This window comes from Scleropages formosus, chromosome 7, assembly GCF_900964775.1.
Source record: "Scleropages formosus chromosome 7, fSclFor1.1, whole genome shotgun sequence".
Classification (NCBI taxonomy): domain Eukaryota; kingdom Metazoa; phylum Chordata; class Actinopteri; order Osteoglossiformes; family Osteoglossidae; genus Scleropages; species Scleropages formosus.
Window position 1 is genome coordinate 10,581,141 of NC_041812.1, and position 8,564 is coordinate 10,589,704.

Consider the following 8,564-nt stretch of genomic DNA (forward strand, 5'->3'; position numbering starts at 1 on the left):
ACTCACCAGAGAACAAACCCTGGCCAAACCCACTGCGCCACTGCAGCCCCCAAAATATGTATATTATTCTATAAATTACACAAATTACTGCATACCTCAAGCACTATTAGAGGTCAACTTTCCTGTCGGTCAGGGGAAGTGGGCAGGGCCTGTGACTGACCTCTGACCTGATTTACAGCCATGCCCATCCCCCACCCCCACCCCACACCCTACTGTGAAAACTTCATAATAGAAGAGACCGGACGCCCTCCTCCTGTCTTCAATTTTTGCCATCAGAATGACCGTAAAAGCAGCAACCTGCAGGCACAGGAAGCACGTACATCCAGAGGAGCAAATATTTATATGAGACGCCTGCTTAACCAATGTCCGTCGGGGGTACGGTTGCATCCGAAGGCCTGCGGACACCCAGAGCCTCCCAGCAGGGCAGCGTGGGCGATGATTCATCTGGGTTGTTTACCCAGTCGTGTCCTTTGACATTTCAACTACTCAAAAGCTGTCTTGGAAGAACTCTTTTCCATTACAAAAATTCTAGTCCAACTTTATTTGAAATTTATAGCCAGATGCTTTTCTCCAAAGTGACGTACATCTCAGTGGACAGAGGAGCATCAACAACCGATGAAGAGCTTGAGACAAAGACACATTATTATTTGCACACAGCTTGTCTGTCTGGTACCACCATGTTGCTGGTTCACATCCCTCAAGTAGCTGCCTATAGAAAATTTTCAAACAGCAAATACATAGACAATGACAACAGATGGTGTTGAGCTCATTTATGTAGCTGTCAGGAGATCAGGAGAGAAGTGGTTCTGAAAGAGAGAGTTTTGAGTCCCCCTTGGAATGCTTGCTGGGATTCAGCAGCTTTGAATGACGGAGGGAGCTCATTCCACCACCAAATTAGGGGCAAAGCTGAGAACTGACAGATTTTGCAATTTTGAATAGTCATGGGAAGGATTCAGCAGTTCTGAAGCACTTATGCTGAACCTTTGATTCTCAGTCTTACTAACTTAAAAAAAGCACTTTTTAAACATTCATATCATATAATGACTCACCCATCTGGCAGCAAATGGAACAAACATGGCGTTTAGCCTTCAATTCACTGGGAACCACAGCAGTGGAATGCAAGAAAGAAGCAGCGACTGCAGCGGGACTCCTTCCAATAACCAGTATGACTTTTTAAATAGATTAAATTGTTTAAGTCAGAATCAGACGCGATCACTAGTTATTTAGGTCAGTGTTTTATGGGGTACCGGGTCATGGTAGACCATACACACTCTCCAGCTGAGATCCCTAGGTTAACGCAACACGGAGCTCATGGATTGTTTAACCTCTTTGGTGTGTTATTACTAGCGGGATAACAGTCCTGACGGAGATGAGCTGCATTGACTGAGGGACTAATAAAGGCTGTAGGATGACGGGTGGTGGTGGTGGGGGGGTCCGTGCGTCTCCTGATGTGACCACATACCCAGGCATTTAAAAGCCCAGCTGTGATTTCAGCTTTCTTTCCTCTCCAAACCATGACAGACACACACATACACAGCGGTAGCAGGGTTATAGTCAGGCCGCTCCCCCAGGGGGTTGGAGCTACATTTGCAATAATGGAAAATGAATGTGACATCTTGAATTGTTTTTTTTTTTTTTTTAAAAAAAAAAGAAACCTCACTGAAATATGTCACTGCAAAAGTGTGACGACAGAAACTCGTTACACATAAAAGGGGCTCATCAGCAGCATATGAATTAGTTTTGCATTAACAAATATGTCCAGAGCAAAGTATTAATGAATGAATGAAGCAAAGGAGGAATAAATAAGTGAATAAACACACTACTACAAAGTAGAAGCAGCTGGTAGAGTTGTTGTCAGAGCAGTTGTGTTTGGACCCAAAGGTTGCAGGTTTGAATCCCACTGCTACTCTTCTTGAGCAAGATACTTTAAATTGTTACAATTACCAAAAAACCCAACTCTATAAAAGAATAAATAGTCATAAGTCTCTTAACATTATAAGCTGCTTTATAGGAAAGTGTCAACTAAATATATTACATATAATAAATGTAAATATGATTGAAGGGGGGATAAGGCACAAAAAGCAGTGAAATTAGAACACATCCCCCATCAATCACACAATATATGAACACCCTCTAACCTTCAATGTTCCTGCAGACCCACCACCCCATCTCCCCCTGTTTCGTCCAAAGCTGTCCCAATCGAGAAGCTCAACAGCCTTGCTTGGCAGTAGGTGAGACCCCCAGCAAAGACCATGTGTAAAGTACACTAATCATATACCCAAATACATGATTAGTCTATCACTTCCAACCCTTAAAAACTGAATTCTGCTGTTAGAAATTGAAGCCTGCTGTTCCACTGAAGATGCAAGTCACCTGCAACACACACACACACACACACACACACACACACACGTTCCAAGCCAAATAAGCAACACCGGAGCTTATATCTAATTTCCAGCTTCATCCTCTGAAAAGTATCATAAGAGTTGCTTGAGTTTGGTAATCTAAAGTTATGCATGCTGGATCCCTGTGTTGCTCGCAAGTTATAAATTTTAATTGCACCCCCCCACTTATTTTCATTATAGTTTGCTGTGGGGCAAACTATTTTCACCTCCCCAACACATGGCAATAAAGAGCACCCAAATACAGTAGAGGTGTGGACTCCATTCCAACGTGTTTATGGCTGATACCTGGTGTTCCTGAGTGCCTGTAATCAACAACATAATGAAGAATATCGCATGTTCATAGGGCAAAACAACCAACAACTGGTATTGAAAGGAGAAAGTATTTTTATTTTCAGCCATTTTAAATTAGTTTCAGTGCATCTTCAAGTTGAAAAGGTTTAGAAAATTTGTCATAGCTGTATTTGAGATTTTTACAAAACCAGATGACCAATTGTTTTGTTATAAACCTTTTGTTGACTTATGTCCATTCTGATGGCAGATGGGTTTTTAAGAAGCCAGTTTATGTTCTGATGTTCGCTAAAGAAATAAAGCAAACTGAGGTTATTTATGAAAACAATATATTTTCAAAATATTTACAAACAGAATCCAACCAGTGACAACTGTGTACAAACTAACACTGATTTATACACCTTCAGATCCTTGAGTTCGACACCCTGCTCAGCTTAAATGTCCCGTTTTCTGCACAAGCAGGTTATTTCATATTAATGTGCAAATAAAACAAACATCTGAATCCTTCAGTGATCAGCAGAACTCCAGGACCTGGCTGGATCACAGATCTTCTCGAGCATGCTCAAGCTCACTTATAGCTCCTTGTGGGATCAGCTCTTATTTCAAGGAAAAGGCTCCTCAGAATAAAGAATTAACCAGGAAGGACGACAAAGTAGGCGATCAGACAGGAGCTCCGGTTTAGTCCAGAAGGTAGATCAGACCAGCTCCACCTTGCCCTGGTGGTTGTACACACCCCATTGCACTAATGAGAGGATCCCGTCCCTGCTGAGGTCTGGCGGCCGTGTGCCATCGCAGGCCAGACACACGCTATCTTGAGTCCCCACAGGGGTCCCAATGGGCTTCAGCTTGGTCAGAGGGGCCCCCTTCCTGGTGCTGTGGAAGCTGTGGTGGAGGTGGGCCACTGCGTGCTGCCGATGGACGCGCAGGCGGCGGTTCTCACTGCGCAGCATGCGCAGGGCCAGCATCACCAGCAGTGCCAGGATGAGGCCCCCTGCAACAGGCACAGCGATCACGGCGGCGCGGAACCACACCTCTTTGGCCGACGCCAGCTCCTGCACCTTGGTCACGAGGTTGTGGCTGCTGTCCGACTGGTGCCGGCTCCCGACATCTAGGGAGGAGAAACAGACGAGGCGTTGAGGGCAATGACGTGTCAAGAGTGGTGGCGTAGTGATTACGGCTGCTGCCTTTGGACTCTAAGGCTGCAGGCTCCAATTGCACCTCCTGGTGAAGGTACTTACGCCAAACTGACCCAGTTGTATAGAAGAATAAATCACTGCAAGTCACTTCGTGGAAAAGCAGCAGCTAAATGAATAAATGCAAGTGAATTAACATGCTACTTCGCATATAATCTCCATAAGTCAAACTTTATCCACTGACCTCCGCCTCGTACTCAACAGTACAATGGTAGATTCCTTCTCCCTGTACCTGAAGGAATATTCAGTCCCAGCTTTCAAAAGACAACTAAGGAAAGGACATATTTACACAGGACACCGCTGCAGTTTTATCTAATGGACACAGACCACTTACTGTTTCCAAAAAAAAAAAAAAAAACAGGGAGAGGCTGTGGCTTTCAGCTTCTCTCTTCACATATTTATACAGCTGGGTGCTTCTCAGAAGAACTTTGTTCAAAGTGAAACATCTTTTTGGAACTACAGTTCAACCCCCCCCCCCAAGATTAGACTAATATGGAAGGGGGCTGTCTTGATGTCTGACTGGGATGTTACAATGTGTTACGTAGCTGACTTATAAAAATGATTGTCATAACATTTATAGAAGAAAATTAAATTCATGCATCAAACAGGTGAAGCAGAAGTGCTGTAATATATTGTAGGCATATCTCCATTTGCTGCAGGAATGTGTCAGTATTGCATTATAGGATGTGCACGGAATTCCACGGAACTGGAATTTCATGCACTTCCCATAATCATAATTCACGCACATGGAGTGTCAGTCATATTGGATGTGTTATTTAATCAAATGATTGCAGACACAACAAATTAGCAGGATGGTTCTTTGGGGCATGTACGCACATTTCAGCAACAGTGTGCACTTTTAGGAGGTTGTTCACAAATGTGACATGCTCAGGGGATCTCTGCTCGGTTTATTTCTCATCCTGTGGAGAACTGATCAATTAACAAGAAGCGGGAATTACCCCGGAGCAGTAACTCTGACCTGGACTTTTCAAGAGAGACAAAACTGCCCCGGATTTTTCCTGTGAATGGTCTGGAAGCCGGAAAGCAAACGCAAGAGGTGTAACGCATTTTGTATTGTTTTCAGGGTTGCATGTCACTTTGGAGAAAAACATCTGCTAAATGAATAGATGCAAATGCCAATGTGTTTTATATTGTGCTATCATGGGCTGGTAGTTTTATAGGTGTTTTACAGGGGTTTAGCGATATTTCTAAAAAAATTTGTTTGGTGAATTTGGGATGGCCTGGGTACACATCCTGCCATTTAAATTAGGCTTTTAATATCAAAATTTATATTGGCACCATTTACAGCAAGATATTAATTTTTGTAAATCAAGAGATACCTGTACAGACAGTTGTATGTGTAAATATCAATAAGTGATTGTTATAAAAAGCACAATTTTTTGTTTTTTTTTTTTTTTATTTCCTGTTATCACTTTTTCCTATTTTTTGTAAATTCTGAAAAATAATATTGTGATGGACCATACTGTCCACTCATTACAGTATCTGGTCACCTGAGGTATGGCCATGCATGGATATACTAATTACATCATTATTTCCCTCAGGTGCTCTGACTTCCTCCCACAGTCCAAAGACTGGTTTCAGCTGCTCAATGTGTGTGTTATACTGCTCCGATACAGAAATGTGCGCATATATATGACTGTAAAGTTTACTAGTGTATCCAACACTGAAAATTACCTTGGATAAAGGTGTCAAAATAAAAATTACAAATGAATAATCAGGTCAGCTGGGGGCATGGTGGCACAGCGAATAGTGCTGCTGTCTTACAGCACCTGGGTGGTGAAAGAACGTGGGTTCGATCCCTGCTCAATCTGTGTGGAGTTTGCATGTTCTCCCCGTGTCTGTGTGGGTTTCCTCTGGATGCTCTGGTTTCCTCCCACAGTCTAAAGACATGCTGTTCAGGTTCCACCATAGTGTGTGAGTGACAGAGAGAGTGTGTTCTACTGATGTATGGATGAGTGACACAGTGTAAGTAGTGTATCTACTAGCAGTGCAAGTCATCCTGGAAGTTGCTTTGGAGAAAATGTCTTCTAAATAAATGGAAATGTTGTCATTATGAAAGAAAGATAAGCAGTTTGAATAAATCAATTTAATTCTCTATTTTCTCCGGTCCCTTAGAGAAGAAGCATGTAAATATGACAGTGCTCTTACCTGAATGTTCGCCCCTGGGATGCGCCAAGTCATGAAGGCCCCGATAGTTACACATGTCTTCATGACAACACCGGAGCACGGAAGGGCCTGGGGAGGTGCACATGCTGGCTGAGGGGTCCACGGGGTCCACACACCCGTGGATGAGAGGGGAGTTCACGCTGTGAGGGTCCAGCACCCTGGTGAAACACGCACCGAGTGCCGACTTGCACATGTAACCAGTGGCCACGCAGTGGGGAGCGTCGCAGTAGCACCTTATTTCTCCTGCCAAAGAAAAACACCAATTACAGACAAAAAACAGGGCACAATTATAAAATACACATTACTCTTTCATACAGCATTATTAACAGTCACCGGGGCAGCAGGTTAAAGATATCCCTTGATTATCAAGGTCCAGGTTATTACTCACAATATAATTCAGCTATTTATGTTATTGATTCAGACAGTTTCACCAGGCCTCTTTGTAATACACAAACACAGAGCAGTCGAAAGCTTTGAGAAGAGAAGGTGCCTTTGGCCTTTCCATAGAAACACAGTATTTAGAGGAATCCAAGGCTTCAAAGATAGGCAGTTGTTATGGAAAGTAATAAAACGCAGAGTGACTAGTTTGTTCATAAAGGGAGCAGCAGTCCGGTTTCACATTCCATCCTCAGGTCGGCTCGTCCAACACCCATGATTTACATTTATACGTATATCTACTTTCCCCCTCTGTGATTTATTGTGTTAATCTGCTTACGCTGATTTGCCCAGTTTACTCAGATGAGTATGTTTTACTTTATCAGTTCAGGGTAAGTGCCTGAGGAAGGGCACCACAGCCTTCGATTGCAAGCTGGGACCAACTAACCCTAGACCATCTATCCCCCCCCCCCCAGCTCTGATCAGTACTGGACAGAGTGACAAACTGTGGCCCATACATACCTCACTTTACTGTAAATTCACAGGGGTCAGATTCAATGGTCATTTATAATTACCCTGGCAATGACCTGGTAAATGCTTGATTTCAACAAAGAGCTAAGCTGCTTATTTGTAATCAAGGACTCTTTGGACAGTGAGTGAGTGGGTCACACAGGAGCATCCCAGTGTGCAAAGACCAATTAAATTAGGTCTACTACAATAACCCAACTATTTTACACTTTACTTTTTCTTAAAAGAAAGAATCCAGGAAGCAATATGGAGACAGCTACGTGACATAATAATAAGTAATAATAAAGTTACCTTTTGTGAGAAGAACAGCCATAGCGCAAAGTTCCAGCTGAATCCAAATGGACATTAAACTAGAAGAATGACGACCCATTTAGAAAGGAGAGAAGGACCAAAAATCCACTTTTGTTTTGCCTTCGTCCTTAAGGAAGGTTTCCTTCGAGATGCATTGGGCTTCACAGAGGCTGTGGACTCCCCAGCGCGTCTCCGGACGAAACCAGGCAACTTCGCCCGACTTTTACAGCTCTGCGTTAGGCTGCATTTTTGTTCGGAATTCGAGTAAGGACGATGTTCGTAAATAGAGGACACCTATAATTAAGTAACATTTAATGATTCCGTGAAGCCTCCGTGATGATGATGTTCAAAAACAGCCCAGGGGAGTCTCAATACATTCTCCATCTACGAACCCCACATTTAAAAACTTCGCACACAACGCGTCCTTCCCCTCCCGCAGTCCAGGGTTCGAAGATTTGAGAGTTTCAGCGTCGCCTCTGCTCCTCCTACATGACAATCAGAACCCCGCCCCTTAATTTAATATTCATGAGCATCGAGACGCTGATTGGTTCGCATTGCGGTTCCTATCAGTCGCGGAAAGAATGACATCTCCAGAGGCATGCGCATGGTGCCGAGTAGCGATATCCGAAAACATCTGATGTGGAAAATGACACGACCGATGTAGTGTGTTTCAATGAGGTTGGGAAGGTGTTATATCTTAAACCTTACCCTGTAAAGTAGCCTGAGTGTGTTAATTTATAGACTTCAAACAAAATTTCGTATATTAAATTTATCCTAATATCATGGTTTTTGGTTCATAATGCTGCAGCGCGCTTGTTTGATTTCACATTATTATTACTATCTTCTGCTGAATGTCCGGGTTGTTCTGGTTAAGGGCCATTCCTCACCTGCTCTCGGGCGGACATCTTCTACAGAGCTCATCTCCAGTTTATCATCCGTCTCCTGTTGTGTAAACGGGCGGCGATGAAGCTTGTGGCGCCAAGGAGGCGCGTACACGCACACGCACAGATAGCGCCTCGCAGCCCTTTATTACACAGACAAAAACAATTCCGTGTAAAGCACGTGTCTGATCGATATCAAGAGCGAAGGCGGTGGCCCCATAGAGCGGCTCTCGGTGCGATATATGATATAGCGCCTTTCATCCAACGAACAAAATGATAATGGCCTGATCGATAGCAGCAACACATACAGTAACAAACTAACAAAAGCACTTTTTACAGAATGCATCTAGGTTATGTCTAAAATATAAATAGTTTCCGGAAGGTGTGTCTCTGAGGTTTATCCCAGCCCATTGTAA

General features: G+C 43.4%; 1 protein-coding gene across 1 annotated transcript; it reads right to left on the bottom strand.

The window, feature by feature from the left end:
* Nucleotides 1-2,805: 2,805 nt before the first annotated feature.
* On the bottom strand, nt 2,806-7,735 carry LOC108937612 (BMP and activin membrane-bound inhibitor homolog). Its single transcript, XM_018757631.2, has 3 exons — nt 7,268-7,735; nt 6,056-6,316; nt 2,806-3,801 (listed from the first exon to the last, which is right to left on the bottom strand). The coding sequence occupies exons 1-3, from the start codon at nt 7,344-7,346 to the stop codon at nt 3,389-3,391; spliced, it is 753 nt and encodes a 250-aa protein (XP_018613147.2). The 5' UTR covers nt 7,347-7,735; the 3' UTR covers nt 2,806-3,388.
* Nucleotides 7,736-8,564: the final 829 nt, after the last annotated feature.

Coding starts and splice junctions, on each gene's coding strand:
- LOC108937612 (XM_018757631.2), bottom strand. CDS start 7,346: ATGGGTCGTCATTCTTCTAGTTTAATGTCCATTTGGATTCAGCTGGAA. Junction 6,317..7,267: donor GGCTGTTCTTCTCACAAAAG/GTAACTTTATTA, acceptor TTTCTTTGGCAG/GAGAAATAAGGTGCTACTGC. Junction 3,802..6,055: donor TCCCAGGGGCGAACATTCAG/GTAAGAGCACTG, acceptor TCTCCTCCCTAG/ATGTCGGGAGCCGGCACCAG.